The 15940-nt window shown below is 50.7% G+C and overlaps 7 protein-coding genes across 7 annotated transcripts; 4 read left to right on the top strand and 3 right to left on the bottom strand.

Annotated features, from left to right (window-relative positions):
• Positions 1-734: 734 nt before the first annotated feature.
• Positions 735-4787, top strand: ABOM_011586 (translocon subunit SEC61; the record flags this gene model as incomplete). The annotated part of the gene is made up of 5 exons (XM_022538714.1): positions 735-2196; positions 3176-3276; positions 3333-3500; positions 3577-4652; positions 4706-4787. The coding sequence occupies 5 exons, from the start codon at positions 735-737 to the stop codon at positions 4785-4787; spliced, it is 2889 nt and encodes a 962-aa protein (XP_022383521.1).
• A 373-nt stretch (positions 4788-5160) lies between these two features.
• On the bottom strand, positions 5161-6597 carry ABOM_011585 (bifunctional ornithine acetyltransferase/N-acetylglutamate synthase; the record flags this gene model as incomplete). Its single annotated transcript, XM_022538713.1, has 2 exons — positions 5161-6079; positions 6146-6597. 2 exons carry the CDS (start codon positions 6595-6597, stop codon positions 5161-5163), a joined length of 1371 nt encoding a protein of 456 aa, XP_022383520.1.
• Positions 6598-7185: 588 nt separating this feature from the next.
• ABOM_011584 (origin recognition complex subunit 2) lies at positions 7186-8844 on the top strand (the record flags this gene model as incomplete). Its single annotated transcript, XM_022538712.1, has 1 exon — positions 7186-8844. The coding sequence occupies one exon, from the start codon at positions 7186-7188 to the stop codon at positions 8842-8844; it is 1659 nt and encodes a 552-aa protein (XP_022383519.1).
• A 216-nt stretch (positions 8845-9060) lies between these two features.
• ABOM_011583 (uncharacterized protein) lies at positions 9061-9638 on the bottom strand (the record flags this gene model as incomplete). Its single annotated transcript, XM_022538711.1, has 2 exons — positions 9061-9213; positions 9288-9638. 2 exons carry the CDS (start codon positions 9636-9638, stop codon positions 9061-9063), a joined length of 504 nt encoding a protein of 167 aa, XP_022383526.1.
• Positions 9639-11675: 2037 nt separating this feature from the next.
• Positions 11676-12725, top strand: ABOM_011582 (pyridoxal 5'-phosphate synthase subunit PdxS; the record flags this gene model as incomplete). The annotated part of the gene is made up of 3 exons (XM_022538710.1): positions 11676-11795; positions 11855-12037; positions 12096-12725. 3 exons carry the CDS (start codon positions 11676-11678, stop codon positions 12723-12725), a joined length of 933 nt encoding a protein of 310 aa, XP_022383525.1.
• A 1089-nt stretch (positions 12726-13814) lies between these two features.
• On the top strand, positions 13815-14402 carry ABOM_011581 (seipin co-factor family protein; the record flags this gene model as incomplete). Its single annotated transcript, XM_022538709.1, has 1 exon — positions 13815-14402. The coding sequence occupies one exon, from the start codon at positions 13815-13817 to the stop codon at positions 14400-14402; it is 588 nt and encodes a 195-aa protein (XP_022383524.1).
• A 340-nt stretch (positions 14403-14742) lies between these two features.
• On the bottom strand, positions 14743-15801 carry ABOM_011580 (uncharacterized protein; the record flags this gene model as incomplete). Its single annotated transcript, XM_022538708.1, has 1 exon — positions 14743-15801. The coding sequence occupies one exon, from the start codon at positions 15799-15801 to the stop codon at positions 14743-14745; it is 1059 nt and encodes a 352-aa protein (XP_022383523.1).
• Positions 15802-15940: the final 139 nt, after the last annotated feature.

Here is a 15940-nt window from a genome sequence, read left to right as displayed (position 1 = left end):
ACTAGTAGAGATCAACGTTCAGAACGTGTCCAGGATCCTGTCATATTAGCGCATTGCCTCCTCGTAGTGGAGTACTGAAAGACGCTGTTCAGCCACCGCATTTTTTCCCCAAACAATATATACCAACCTCTCCATATTTCCGCGTCTCATAGTAGCCGAATTGTCCCATCGCGTGAAACGATCTCAAACCATCTGAATCTCCTCTTTAGTGCTTCATACTACTGCCAGTCAGTCCCAAAATAAGTGCGAATTACGGGGTTAGATCGATTATAGAATCTCGCGCATATTCTGGTCTGTCCGTGATAGGGGCACGTGCGGGTACTGATCGCTATCGCTTGGCGTTTGGACCTTACCAATCTCGAGGTTCTCTGCGACGATTTACCTTCACTACGCGCTTTGATAATTATTTCTCCTGTGTCTCAAGTCATTGGACCTTGTGAAATTGCCATATTCATTCCTCTACCTCATTCTCATTGACTTCGATCTGAAACCCCCCACCTTCCAACCAAAAACCAGCACAGGGACCGGTCAGGTCTCAGGAGGTCACATTCCGCTTCTCCTTTTTCTTGTCTCCCAACCAGGTGTTTGCCGTGGGTGACCGTGCATTGGACCGGACTGCCTACCGACGTGGCATTCCAGCTCTTGTCCAAGTGGTGCGACTGATTGCATACCTACATAATCCCTGAACCAATAATCCCTTTTATACCCCCGGTCCAGTCATACGTAACTCGACCATGCTTCAAAACGCCGACCATACCTTGACTACTGCCACGTCTGTCATCAACGCCCCGAGTTCGCCCTTGACAATTTCCCCGACCGAGCGAAGAGGATCTTCTCGGCCTTGCAATGACCCTCAGTCATCCCACCAAGAAGTTTCCGCGACTTCGTTAGTACAGAACTCACATGCAGCCCTATCGGAAAAGCCGTCCCTTCCAAACCAATCTTTCCACCGACGTGCAAATACCGAGGTTTTCGTTCGACGACAATCGTATTTGCCGGCCCGACAACTCTTTGCAGACCAGTCCAAGACACTGGAAGATCTCGACAATAGGGACAGACCCTCGAACCCGCCAACGGAGAATCTCACTAGGAGGAAACTAGGAGAAGGTGCGAAGCTCTTCACAGGCTGGTTTCAGGGCAAGTCTGAACCAGTTAATCTGGGAGTGATGTCTCAGTCAGAGTCTGTAGAGACGTCGACGATGGATGCTCGCGATTTCTATGGATCCCCTAGGGTCCCCACATCGCGAGCACAGAAGCGTATGACCGCTCCTTCACCTTTGAAGCAGGTGACCTCGTCAGGTCCTTTCTCTTTCTTTGGACTGAAGCGCCAGGAACCCAGAGCGGGGCTCCCCGAGCCTGCAGATGATGAATTCCTGAATTTGGACATCGCCGCTGCTCTATTCCCAACCCCAACTACGAGTCTCAGCGAACAAGAAGCTTTCGATGCCCTGAGAAACAATGCGGAGAACGTCATAAAAAGGTTGCAGGCGGCCTATAAGCAAAGAACGTTCGCCTTACATGAGGCACTAGCCGACAAGAATGAGAAACAAGAAGAGTTGGAGGAGACCCGGACGCGAGTTGGAAACCTGAAGATACAGCTGGATGGCATGGCAGAGAAGGTAAATCAACAAGAAAAGGCTATGAATGCCATGGCGGAGGAGCTGGAACAGGAGAGACAATTGCGCCAGAGAGAAGATGAAGCGCGCTTGCGCAGTGTCAGGCTCATCAGGTCTAGTGATGATGAGAGCATTTCCGACCTGGGCGCTGATCTTCAAACTCCCACCCGGAGCATGAAGCGTGCTAGCAATGCCACATACGCCAGCGATTCGGGCTTTGATTCGGGGGACGAAAGCCTCGCAGAGAGCGTATTTTCGCGCCGGGAAGGCCTCGAATCACCGGCTTCCACAGTAGCTCCTTCTCCAAGTGTCTCTCATATCACATTGCCCGCACCAGTATCAACCCCTTTGAAAGAGAAAGAACTCAAGCCTGTCTCACAAACACCGACACCGCGGCAATCGGCATATGACCGAGTGCTCAAAGGTATTGCCAGCTCTTGGACGAGTAACTCCAAATGTGGGATCTGCCACGGAGTCCCTTCCTCTGAAGCTTGGAGCGTCCTAGGAATTCTAAAGGAGGAAAACAAGGGCTTGAAGGAACGACTAGGTGAACTTGAAATAGTCATCGATGACTGCCTGAGTATGGTTGGACCCTAGTTTATGTTCGCAGTGAGCTTCCTTGTTTCTCATGGAACCATACAGCGTCCAAGATGTGAATATATGAACAGTTGATCTTTGGACAGCTCTTGGCTACGATGAAGACGCGTGGTAATTTTCTTTCCTTTGTTTGTCCGAAAATGTTTCGAATGAATTGTTATTATATACCATGATACCTATCCGCCTGAACAGTCTATATTAGATAGATAATGGAATCTACTAGATTTTGAAATATTGACTGGAACTGCCAAAAGGCTGTTGATTCTCATGTGTAGTAATGATAATAATCGTATGTATAGCATTGCTTACACGGAGGTATTTCTTCTTGCAGCTAGAGGGGAGCAAAGAGTGATGAGGGGAGCTGTAGGTCGACTGAGGGTCCTACTACTCCCAATGAACAAGTGAGTTACGTGTCCACAATTTTATCTTGCATGGCCAACTTGAGTCAGAATTGAAGAAGGGAGGAGAGAGGAGCAAGTGTTGTACTTGGTAGGAGCGGAGGGACATGAGCTAACCCTAGGTAAGTACTACTCCGGCATAGTTAGTGCTCCGTAGTAGTTAGTACCAGCTGGTGAGTAACTAATCAAAAGGACTGCGGAGGAAAGCGACCAAGTGGCCTCAACGGGTTAGCGCGACTGCGAAAGTGGCCAGCGAGGCGACTATTGCTTCGCACCCGAACTCAACCTCATCGCTCCCTTTCCCTTCCCCATCTTATTCCTTCGACTACCTTCTCTTCTTCTCTTCTCCTTCTTTTTATCCTTTGATTTCCCTTCCGCTCTTTCAGCTGGCCCTTCCACCAGCTTCATTTTCTTTTCTCTTCCCCCCTACTTTATCAAGTATCTGGAAGCTGGAAAGTCACAATGAGCGGCCGTGAGTGCCCTGCACGCGATCGCAACCAATTCCTGCGACACCGCGCTATCCTCCTTCTCAATGGGTCAACAAATGCTGATATAGGCAATTAGTTCGCTTCCTTGATCTAATCAAGCCCTTTACGCCCCTCCTCCCGGAGGTGGCAGCTCCGGAGACCAAGGTGCCCTTCAACCAGAAGTTGATGTGGACTGGGGTACGTTGATATGCTAGAGCGCGACAAAGCTTTCAAGACTGACAGATTGGCTTCAGTTGACACTCCTGATCTTCTTGGTCATGAGCCAGATGCCCCTCTATGGTATTGTCTCCTCTGACACTTCTGATCCCCTGTACTGGCTGCGTATGATGTTGGCCAGTAACCGGGGTACCCTGATGGAATTGGGTATCACTCCTATCATCTCTTCCGGCATGGTTTTCCAGGTGAGTCCGGCCGATTTCACCCCAAATTTGTAAGTTGGTCAATCAAGCGCCGCTGACTGGCCTGTGTCTTGAATAGCTCCTCGCTGGTACCCACCTCATCGATGTCAACCTTGACCTCAAGACCGACCGTGAACTGTACCAGACCGCTCAGAAGCTTTTCGCGATCATCCTTTCCTTCGGTCAGGCTTGTGTCTACGTCTTGACTGGTCTTTATGGTCAGCCAAGCGACCTTGGTGCCGGTATCTGTGTCCTGCTGATTGTTCAGCTTGTTGTTGCTGGTCTTGTTGTCATCCTGTTGGATGAGTTACTCCAGAAGGGATACGGTCTTGGAAGCGGTATTTCTCTGTTCATTGCCACCAACATTTGCGAGTCTATTGTCTGGAAGGCTTTCTCTCCCACTACCATCAACACTGGCCGTGGCCCCGAGTTCGAGGGTGCTATCATCGCTCTGTTCCATCTTCTGTTGACCTGGTCCGACAAGCAGCGTGCTTTGCGTGAGGCTTTCTATCGCCAGAACCTCCCTAATGTCATGAACCTGCTGGCTACTCTCCTTGTTTTCGCCGCCGTCATCTACCTCCAGGGTTTCCGTGTGGAGATCCCCGTCAAGTCCTCTCGCCAGCGTGGAATGCGTGGATCTTATCCCGTTCGTCTCTTCTACACCTCTAACATGCCTATTATGCTTCAGTCCGCCTTGTGCTCCAACATCTTCCTCATCAGCCAGATGCTGTACTCGCGCTTCTCGGACAACCTTCTCGTCAAGCTTCTCGGAGTCTGGGAGCCTCGTGAGGGATCCGCCCAGCTTTACGCTTCCTCCGGTATTGCTTACTACATGTCTCCTCCCCTCAACTTCAAGGAGGCTCTTCTCGACCCTATCCACACTGCTGTTTACATTACCTTCATGCTGGTTGCTTGCGCCCTCTTCTCCAAGACCTGGATTGAAGTCTCTGGCTCTGCCCCTCGTGACGTTGCCAAGCAGCTCAAGGACCAGGGTCTTGTGATGGCCGGCCACCGTGAGCAGAGCATGTACAAGGAGCTTAAGAGGGTTATCCCTACTGCCGCTGCCTTCGGTGGTGCTTGCATTGGTGCTCTTTCTGTTGCCTCCGACCTCCTCGGCGCTCTTGGTAGCGGTACTGGTATCCTCCTTGCCGTGACGTAAGTCTTCACCCCTGTTTACTGTATTCTGCTTTCCGCTGACAATGTTCCAGCATCATTTACGGATACTTTGAAATCGCCGCTCGTGAAGGCGATATTGGTTCAGGCCTCAAGGGCCTTGTTCCTGGTAACTAATCAGGAGCTTTGAGACTTTTTTTTTGATGAACAGCATGAGAAAGAAGGATTGTAGTTCGATATGCTTTTGTATTTCTCGTTCATTCCCGGGTGATGCGCTACCGCTGTGGCCGTCTGGATTTTGGGTGTATGTCTAGTATTGCTTGAAAGGCAATGAGTGGAAAAGCGAGGCTACAGCTGTATATAGCATAAACCTGGTTTGTAACCATATATTTAGAAAAGATTTTAAAATGATATCTAATTTGCTATGACAAAAGATGAAACAGACATTGTAGGTGCGTGCGTACTATAAAGTATAAGAATCCCGCATCGCAAATAAATGTCATTACACTAGAATGGGTATAAAATACACCATGGCACTACATCCTCCAGCTTAAGTTCTATAGTCGCCATTGATAGTGACATACTCATGGCTGAAATCACAGAACCAGTAAACAGCCTCCTCACCACCAAGACCTTGCTCACCCTTCTCACCACCGCCAAGGTCAACAACGATCTCCAGATCCTCCTCCTGGAGAATAATACTAGCACGCTCCTCATCGACCTGTTCAGGCTCACCGTTCACCAGCAAGTTCAACACAGGGCTACCATCAACGGGCTTAAAGCTGACGCTTGTGCGCTCAGGAACGACAGTTCCCGGCGCCACGCCCTGGGTATAGCCAATAGCGCAAAGAATACGACCCCAGTTCGCATCCTTACCATACAAGGCCGTCTTAACGAGCGGGGAGCGGGCAATGGTAGACGCAATCAACCGACCGGATTCATAGTCGGGGGAGTTCTGGATACGGACAGTAACAAACTTAGTGGCTCCTTCGCCGTCACGCACGACGAGCTGAGACAGTGACTGCGCGAACGAAGTCAAAATCTCCTGCATTGCGGCGTAGTCGTCCGACGAGGCGGAGTTGATGGGTGCTCCGCCCGCGGCGCCGTTGGCGAGGATGGCGATTGTGTCGTTTGTGCTGGTGTCACCGTCGACGGAGATCGAGTTGAACGAGCGATTGACGGAGTGCTTAAGTAGGGACTGGAGGGCGGAGGGTTCGATTGGTGCGTCGGTGCACAGCACGCCGAGGAGAGTGGCCATGTTCGGGTGGATCATACCGGCTCCCTTGGTCATGCCAGCGAGGCTGTAGGTGTGGCCTGGGGAGGAGGGGAGCGTGAATGTGCGGGAGAGAAGCTTGGGGAAGGTATCCGTTGTGCAGATTGCGCGGGCCGTGGTGAGCCAGGCGTCATGCGTGGAGGAGAGGTTGGAGTGGGCTACTGGGACTTTGCTGAGGATCTTCGAGATTGGGAGACTATGGTATGTTCTGTTAGTAATGGTTTTGGATAGAGTTGGGGAGGTCCATGAGGGTATTGCATACCGTTGGCCGATGACACCGGTACTCATGACAAGAGTGCTGGGCTCCTTGAGTCCGTCGCATTCGTCTACCTTCTTACCCATGCTCACTGCATCTTCCAGGCCTCCTTTGCCGGTGACGGCGTTGGCGCAGCCTGAGTTGATCACCACGGACCGGATGCCTTGACCCTGGCGGGTTTTGAGGATATCCTTGCTCACTTGCACCGGTGCCGCCTGGAACTTGTTGGTGGTGAACACAGCTGCGGCAGCGCATGGCGTTTCGGACGCGATCAAAGCGAGATCGGGGAACCTGGTGTTTGACGCTTTGACTCCAACGTGTGTACCAGAGACGACGAAGCCTTTAGGGTACGATCCGGACGAGGGAATGAACTTCCGCTTGGAGGCAGGAATAGCCATATCCACAGGTGCGGAATAATTGCGCACCTGGCCCTTCACCATTCTGGCGAAAGCAGCCATTGTGGCTGCGGGTTGAGCGGGAGAGGCCATTGAGCCTGCAGAGAGTGAACAGCGGTCAGTATAAATGCAATTCTGGAGGATATGTGTTGCAAACACAGAACGTACAATAGAGGCTCAAGGAACCGGGGATGGGTTGCGGGGAGATTCTATAGCTGATAGGGCGGAAAATGACTCAAAACAAGTCAATGATTAAATGACTCAATGCCGTCCGCTTTTAGGCTAGTGGATAAACACACCACAGCCAAAGCCTAACAGTGAGTCTTGGATCAGACCTGAGATAGAGAATCCCAATTCAAAGGTGAATGTTGGAAGTACTGGAAATCCACACCGGCCGATGGAGATCCAGCTCTCAGCTCCGATACCGCGGAGTCGGATAAATAGTCGGTCCTGAGCTTTTGTTCTCTATCAATAAACCGCGTTCCAGGCGCGCCGAGAAAAAGCCACGAGGGACTAGATATTAGCATTCCTAATAGCGCTCCTTGGTTCGGCCCTTGCATCTCGCTCTGCTTTCCTCTGGCTTACCAGTCGCGTCCGGATGGTATTTGCTTTCCCGCTACCAATTGCGTTTTGTGCTTGGAACATACTGATATGAAGCGCAAACAGACGGATTCGGGCGATGAGCGTCCTGTCTCGACGCCTAAGAGACAGAGGACGACGGCGTTTAATGGCTCGGCGAATGGATATGAGAATGGCGAGACCCCGGTTGGAGCGTCGCCGTCGAAACGGATAAAGTCGACACCTCAGAAGCCTAGCACAGCGACACCCGCAGCATTGAAAGAATCCGGGCTGAAAACACCTACACAAAAGTCCAAGGCAAAGGCTTTATTTTCAACTCCTACAAAATCTGCTGCTATCTCCACCCCTTCGAGAGTACGGAATGCGGACCGATCTGCGAAGAAGAAAAGCGCACGTCTCCTTCTCGAACACGACGACGAGGAAGACTGGGACGGAGCTGATCGCCTGGCGGAGGAAATCTTACAGGACGAGAATGATGCGACTGCTGCAGAGAATGTGAACGGTGTAGTCGAGACGGTCGAGGCAGAGGATGAAGCAAACAAGACTGCCCAAACACCGAAGCGCCGAGCAGGAAGACCGAAGGGTGCGAAGAACAAGCGTTCTCCCACGCCGGAGGGTGAACTCCCGGCCCATGAGCGGTACTTTTTCCAGAATCGAGCCGGGCCCCCGCGGACATCAAACAATACGCTGAATAAGGTCTCTCTGTTAACACACGAAGAGTACTTCGAGAAGATGGCACAGTACACAGACCCGTGTCGGGAAGAGAAGGCATTTTTACTCGATGTACACCATCGGTCATTCCCCCAATGGAACTTTGAGTTTGAACAAGGATATAACATTTGTCTGTACGGGTACGGCTCGAAGCGTCCCCTACTGCAAAATTTCGCCGAGTGGCTTTATCAGAAGAATAGTTCTGCTCCTCCATCCATCGTGGTGGTCAATGGGCACACACCGAACATTTCCATTCGGTCAATATTCGCCACGATTGTCACTGCTGTGCTCGGTGCTGACATTCCCTCCAAATTGGGTTCTCAGCCGATAGAGGTGCTGGAGTTATTGCAGTCTGTGCTGAAATCACGGTCATCACAACGGCCAATCACTGTCCTCATCAACTCCATTAATGCACCACCTCTTCGCAGAGCTGCAAACCAAGCCCTCCTTGCGCGACTCGCTGCTACACCCAAAATCCACCTCCTTGTAACGGCCGATACACCGAATTATTTGCTGATGTGGGACATCAGTCTCCGTGATCAGTTCAATTTCGTCTTCCACGATTGCACAACTTTTGCACCGTTCGATACCGAGTTCGACGTCGTAGAAGAGGTGCATAACCTGCTTGGCCGCAAGGGGCGTCGTGCCGGAGGTAAAGAGGGAGTCGAGTTTGTGTTGAAGAGTCTTCCGGAGAACGCACGGAATCTGTATCGCCTGCTCCTGACCGAAATCATATCAATGTTCGACGAGGGACACAACTCGGACGATGAAATGGATGGCGGGGCAGGACGCGACGGGGATGGAAAGGATGATGTCGGCATTGAATTCCGTTCGCTGTACCAGAAAGCCACCGAAGAGTTCATCGCTTCCTCCGAGATGATGTTCCGGACGCTGCTGAAGGAATTCCACGACCATCAGATGATCACATCGAGGTTGGACCCAAGCGGAATGGAAATTCTGGGCGTACCGCTGCCGCGTGACGAAATGGAGGGAGTTCTAGAAGACTTGGTGTTGAGTTAATGGTCGGTATTTCAGACGGCGCCATACATGTTCATGATACCCCTGTATAACAATGTATATATATCTCTCTGGCAAAGTAACTAACTTAGATCTATCAATGTAATTTTCGGTTTTCGATATCCAAGAGCTTATGTGTCTATATAGATTGCAATCCTTTCCAATAAGCACCATAAATCACCTCATCTATCATTCTCACCACCAACACGGTACATAAAATCAAAACTGCGCAAACGCCGCCAGCGCCATCGTAGCCCCAAAACTGATCTTAAATGGCTTATGCTGCGACACAGCCTTCTGTAAATTCACCCCTTTAACAAGCCCCTGCAACCGGTTCACAGGAATCACATTATACCCATTCGCAGCTGCCCACTACACACATCGCCCCCAAAGATATCAGCCAAAAAGCCCATCCCAAGAAAAAAAGATAAAAACAATGAACATACCTCAACAAACACAACTCCCATGCCCAAAAGCACAACCAAAACCCTCGAGAACGCCCTCAATCCCACCCCCACAACCAGCCCGAGGATACTCCCCAGACTCACCTGTCGCATATTGGATGCCGTTAACCATCCGCTTGGAGAATTGTGTTTCGTGGCGCCCTGCTTGAGTAGCCCGGGGTCGCTGCGGTCAACGGCCCACCCTGAGTCTGGGGAGGTTTGTGACTCGGGTTGGTAGTAGGGGGCGCTATATTGGCATTGCATTGGGGTGGAACGGAAGGGGGAGAGCGGACTCAGGGAGAGACCGAGTCCGACGCCCAGGACGGCTGAGGTGCGGGTGAGGAGGAATGACATGTTTGGTGTAATTGATGGAATACCGTGGGGATATAAGAGATTGGTTGATTTCTTGGGATGGTGGCTAGGTAGTAGAGCCTTTTTGAGGTGGGGGGAAGCTTCTTCAAGGTATTGAGAGTGGGAATGTGACAGCTACTGAAGGAGATGTTGGAGATAGCGGACGATCCCCTTCTGCGGAGGTGGGGGTGACGTCACCGGAAGGCCTATCTGTCAATCTCAATTAAATATACGAGTGTCTGCTACATAACACTTGGCTATTTGTTTTACTGCTTTATATGGTGACTTTACAGGGATGGCATTGGCTTGTTTGCACTGCTAAACAATATGTCTGGCCATTGTTCGTGAATCAATTGGACACCTCCGCGAGAGAGATCTTCCAGCCAGGGCTACGGCAGCTCTAAACAATAGTAGCAAGGGGCAACGATGTTGACATGCCACATATAACTATAACAACTAGAGCCATTGGAAAATGCAGCTACCGTAATTTTGCATGAGTATTTCGAGAAGTTCCATACTTCATTACGCATAGGGACTAAGAGCTCTATCTTATTAACCTCAGAGAAGCCGAAGCAGGGATGATACAATCGTATTATAGGGTTGTCCGGATAGCGACCAAATTGATAGAAAGATGCATGTGGTTCACAGTCACTTGATTTACTATAGCTATTCCTTAGAGCGCTATAACAGCCCTATACAGCAATGTCTTTATTGGCAGAAGTCCGAAAATATCCACTAGAAGAGATAGATGATCATATAGGAACCACTTCCAGAAGCAAGGTTCTGACAGGTTGTGTTTAACCTAATGCGTAGCACAGTATTAAGCTTATATATGGAGTGGGGTCAGGTACAGACGGCGTAGTCCGCATATCTGATCCGATATGCAAGCATAGTATCTCCGTGCTCGCCACGAGGTTGACTACGAAGATTGGTTGCTTGTCAGTTAGCTTCATGGGGAGGACAGACTTCGAAGGAGCTAAATTAATATGTGATGACTGATATGAGCTCTTATTCGAGAAAAAAGAAAGAGAGGTATATCCTCTACTCTAGCGGTATGCCTACTATAGAGATTGATGCTCAGAAGGCATGGTCTATACAAATTGCAGCCAGTCCCGCCGTTCCGCCACCTCGGAAGATTCCGTTAGTCAGTAAACGATTAAGTAAAAGTTGGTACTGCATTACTCCGTACACATGGGGGTGTAATTTTACTCTAACTGGTAGGTAAGGTACTCGGTCCGGGTGCTAGTAGCATGTGGCAGTCCTTATTTGGCAGTCCTAAGGAGTGGGTAATTGAGGTAGGCATACGCAGTATAATATTTTGTGGGAGATATTTAGTGGAATTGCATACGGATATAGGATGTACACTTTAGTTGCTTGCTGATAATCAGCCCAACAACTAAAGTCTCTTGATCAAGGTTATTGCTCTCTGTAACTAGCAGGCCATTCATGATATTACCAAGATGTGTCGTTCTAGATTTATTCGGAAGGGTTCTATTTTACAAAAAATTTGCTCAAGTTCGTAAACTGTCTGGGCGGTGGGTGGTGCCACCAATTAAAACCGTCGAATGGATGGTAATTATCTTGGCTACCGGAACGAGGAACGATACTCCGGAAATGTACAATACTTGCAGGACACTCGGACAGCCAGGTGTGCCCGCGGGAAACCGGTGAGCGGCGGGGGCTGCGCCAGTATTGCAAAGTTTCCGGCCGAAAGTTTGCTAAACTCTACCACAAGGTGATGGAGGGGCAGTGGCCTTCTGATTGGACCGTCTCTCCGCGGACAGGCAGCCTGAGGGAAAAGTCGGCGGGGTGAACAAGGGGAATGAACGAAGGGTGGGTTCCATGGACGCGCCCTACGTTACTTTGGCTGTCCTTTCGGCGGCGATTGCCCTTCGCTATCTTTGACTCACCATCCGTTCACCTTAAATATCCCGGCTCGGCTTCCTCCTTCTTTCTTCCCTCGTTCTCAGACCATCCTTCCGCCTCTCACTCTCCGTGTCCTACCTTGCTCAATTCGAATTCGGACAAATCTCCCTCACAATGGCTTCTCAGCAGAACGGAACTAACGGGGCTTCTGCCTCCAACGACTTCACCGTCAAGGCCGGTCTGGCCCAGATGTTGAAGGGTGGTGTGATCATGGACGTTGTCAATGCTGAGCAGGTATGCACTTGGTCAATGACTTCTGCTCAATGGATGAATCTAATGAGACACTCGTATAGGCTCGCATTGCCGAGGAGGCCGGTGCTGCCGCTGTCATGGCCCTCGAGCGTGTCCCCGCTGATATCAGAGCTCAGGGTGGCGTGGCGCGCATGTCTGACCCCAGCATGATCAAGGAGATCATGGAGGCCGTTACCATCCCTGTCATGGCCAAGGCCCGTATTGGACACTTCGTTGAATGCCAGGTAGGAACTTCCTTGCCACTCTGCGTATGCCGCCGGAAACTGACAATGCTTACGTTAGATCCTCGAAGCCATTGGCATCGACTACATTGACGAATCCGAAGTTCTCACCCCCGCCGACGACATCTACCACGTTACCAAGCACAACTTCAAGGCTCCATTCGTCTGTGGCTGCCGCAACCTCGGCGAGGCTCTCCGCCGTATCTCCGAGGGTGCTGCTATGATCCGCACCAAGGGTGAGGCCGGTACTGGCGACGTCGTGGAAGCCGTCAAGCACATGCGCACCGTGAACGCTCAGATTGCCCGTGCCCGTGCCATCCTCCAGTCCTCTCCCGACTACGAGCCTGAGCTCCGTGCCTTCGCTCGTGAGCTTGAGGTCCCATACGAGCTCCTGCGTGAGACTGCCGAGAAGGGCCGTCTCCCTGTCGTCAACTTCGCTGCCGGTGGTGTTGCCACCCCCGCTGATGCCGCACTCATGATGCAGCTGGGCTGCGATGGTGTGTTCGTCGGTTCCGGTATCTTTAAGTCTGGCGATGCGAAGAAGCGCGCCAAGGCTATTGTCCAGGCTGTGACTCACTACAAGGACCCCAAAGTTCTTGCTGAGGTCAGCGAGGGTCTGGGTGAGGCCATGGTTGGCATCAACGTGTCTCAGATGGCTGAGAGCGACAAGTTGGCTAAGCGGGGCTGGTAGATATACCCCATTTGCTGTTTCATTCATTTGCGGGCGTTAGAAAAGTCGACATAGTGTCTGCTGGAGACTATGTTCTTCCCCTGTTGTTTTCACCCGTCCGAACATAAAGGAGGGAAGATGTACTGTACATTGTCGATTACGAGCTATGAGCATATGAAAGCATTGTCACATGGTCTCTTTGGGTGTGCTGATAGGACTTCGGCGATAACAAAAGCTCTCTAATAATTGTTCCAAGTGCACATTATGGTATAACCAGATAACTTGTCATAGAGACAGATCTTGCATAGCGTAAAAGCAACTGCCTGTCACGGTCAGCCGTAATATGGCATGATCGCTTAGATTTGATGGCAGGATTATGAGGCTCACTTTTTTAGTAGTTCAGACAAGGCGCTTTAAGACCATCAGGAACCTACCAATCAAAGCTGCAGGGATTCTTTCTAGTGCCTTAATACTCGAACTTATTCGCTACTAAACTAGCGACAGGAACAGGATCTCGATCTACCCGACAGATCACCTTCCTAACAAAGACAAAAGTCGATTGTATATGTTGATCGGTAGAGGAAGTCGAATCAATTCGAATTCAGCCAGACTCTCATCCAGATTTTACCAGATAAGGCAGGTCCTTGGAGAACCTTTCTGGTTTGGGTAACACCTTCTAGACAAACGTCCAGAAAAGGCGAAGAAGGCCATCCATCAGTGACATTCGACCATGACGCACGTGAAAGGGGTAGCCACAGTAAACCCAGACGACTTCATCCATGGAGATCTACCCCAACGCTCCCCAACCCGCAGCGGAGGTAACCAGGACGTATCGGTAATACTTCCCCATGACTCCAAATATCATCAACAGAGCCATCGCATTTCGTAATACCATTTCAAGGCTCGAAAAAAAAAAGCCTCGGTAGAGAATCTCTTCCATCATCTCAGCTTCAATACTCGATCAGAATGACGTCCCAACACCAACGCCCCCCTATCTAACACCTCCCAGACTTACTCTCTACCTATATTGCGTCGCAACAACCACGACAACCACCAACACCAACACCAATACCAAAACCAAGCACACAACCGTGCCATCCCCCCAAAACAATGACCGAACACTCCTGCACCCTCCCCCAATTCAAGCCCGACAACGCCTCCGAAACAACCACAACCCAGGCCCTCCTCACCCCACCCCCGGAAGAACAAGAACAACCCCTCGACCAAACCCAAGACCACTATCACGACCACGACCAAGATGGAGAAGACCCCCCGGCGGCCCACCCCCAACCGGACACCACCATCCTCATCGAAGATGTGAAAACCTACCTCTCCACCCTCTTCTTCCGCCAAACGCTCCGTCTGAATTTCATCGTCTCCACCGTCCTGGACTTCTTGCACGCGCATCCGGTCATCGCGACCTTGCTCCTGGCGCAGTTGCTTTGCTCGTGCGTGCCGATCGGGTTGTTCGTCGCCGGGGCTGTGATTGTGGCGTCGCTGGCCGTGGCGCTGTATTCCTGTGTGGCGGTTTTGGTGCTCGCGCCGGTGGTGATTGGGACGAGTGTTTTGGGGTTCTGTGTTTGGGGGTGGGGGTGGGTTGCTTTTGTGGTTGGGAAGTGGGTTTTGGGGTGGCTTGTTGATGGGGAGAGGGGGTTCAATTTGGATGGGGATTTGGAGGTGGAAGAGGACAGGGATTGAGGTGTTTTCTTTTCTTCTTTTCTCTTTCTCTTTCTTTTGCCTAGTTATATTTTATCTATCTATTCTTGGCTCGGGTGAAATTTGGGATTGTTTCAATGGGTTAGGGATCGGGATCGGGATCGGGATTGGGACTGGGATGGTGGTCAGTTACTATCTTCTATTTAATCCTAGTTATGGGTCTAATGATTATTCTTAATGCTACAAAGTGGTTGCTTTCAGGAGAGTTTTTCGCCGAGTATGTAAGTTGAAGCTGCATTATATTATCTAAATTACTATCTATGGCTGGATCGAGAGTTTGCCCCGTTATTTATGTCACATTCTATAGAATTCGATCCCGCAGTTACTGGCTTTCTGCCCAGCTCACCCATCTGCGAATACATTCGTCCACTCCCCTAATGGCTTCTTTTTCGGCCTTGATTTCGAACCATTCCTGGTGCTCCCTCCCGCATTCCTCGCACTTGCCCATGTCGCGGACTTTATAGTCATCTAGTTCGAGGTGGACTAGTCGTTCTACGCGATGGACATACGGAACTTTCCTTCCTAGCTCGGGAGCAGGTCCGTTGCTAGGGCCGGGCGATGAAGGTGTGTAGGGGTAATATCGAATCAGGGTGATGTGGTGAGAGCACTGCCTGGTCCATTCGTTCATTCGACGCTGGACGTTGTTCGCTCGGCCGATCTTGAGGCGAATTGTGCCTGGACTAAATTCGGTGGGCTTCGAGGTCAAGGCATTGAGATCTCTGGCCTTTTGTATGGCATTACTTCCGCGCTCATGCTTAGAGAATAAGGACGAGGCGACGTCTGTAGGCGGCGGCATCGATCTGGAAGAGCCGGCAGGCGTGACCCAGAAGATATAAATATAGCCGGGCTCATCTTTTTCCGACAGTGGTTTGGCAAGCTCTTCGGTCAGGGCGGAATTGGTTTGGGGTGAGACTGTCGAAGGGACCCACCCTCCTTTTTGCGGTCTTTGAGGAGCACTGGATGGCACTTGTTGCATCGATTGGGGTCTTCCAGATGGACGCACTGGTCGCGGAGGAAGCGGTTCATCCTCTTCAATAATTTCGAAGCAACAGCAGAATGTTCGCTTGGTTTTCTTCTTCTTCTTCAATGGCCGGTACTTGTTGGCGTTGTCCTGTGGGTCATTGATATTGAGTCGCTCCATCAATGTATCAATACTTGATCGTGGATGTAATTGAGAAGTATTCGGCTTGTTGCCTGTCCCGTTCGATACTGGCACTTTTTGATCTTTGTGCTGCCAGCAATACATCACATCTGTAGATGCCAATGCACGGCGACATGGGCGGCCATTACCTGTAACACCTTTACATGTTGTGGCGGGATCAAGTGAATCGGTGCGGGTTACATTAGAAAGAGCCTCGGGGGAATTCGCGAAAACAGGCATGACGTCTGTTCCAAAACTGAGCCTCGTAGGAAGTAATTGAGACGAAGGAAGAGACCATGCGAAAAAGAGAAAAGTAGTTAAAGATTTAAGACACAGAGAGTTTTTGCGGTGGAGAGAGCCTGCATTTTAGGGGGTTTCA

This window comes from Aspergillus bombycis (assembly GCF_001792695.1).
Source record: "Aspergillus bombycis strain NRRL26010 chromosome Unknown contig00176, whole genome shotgun sequence".
NCBI lineage: Eukaryota > Fungi > Ascomycota > Eurotiomycetes > Eurotiales > Aspergillaceae > Aspergillus > Aspergillus bombycis.
Note: the sequence above shows the minus strand (reverse complement) of the source record. Positions and strands in the feature narration are given on the sequence as shown.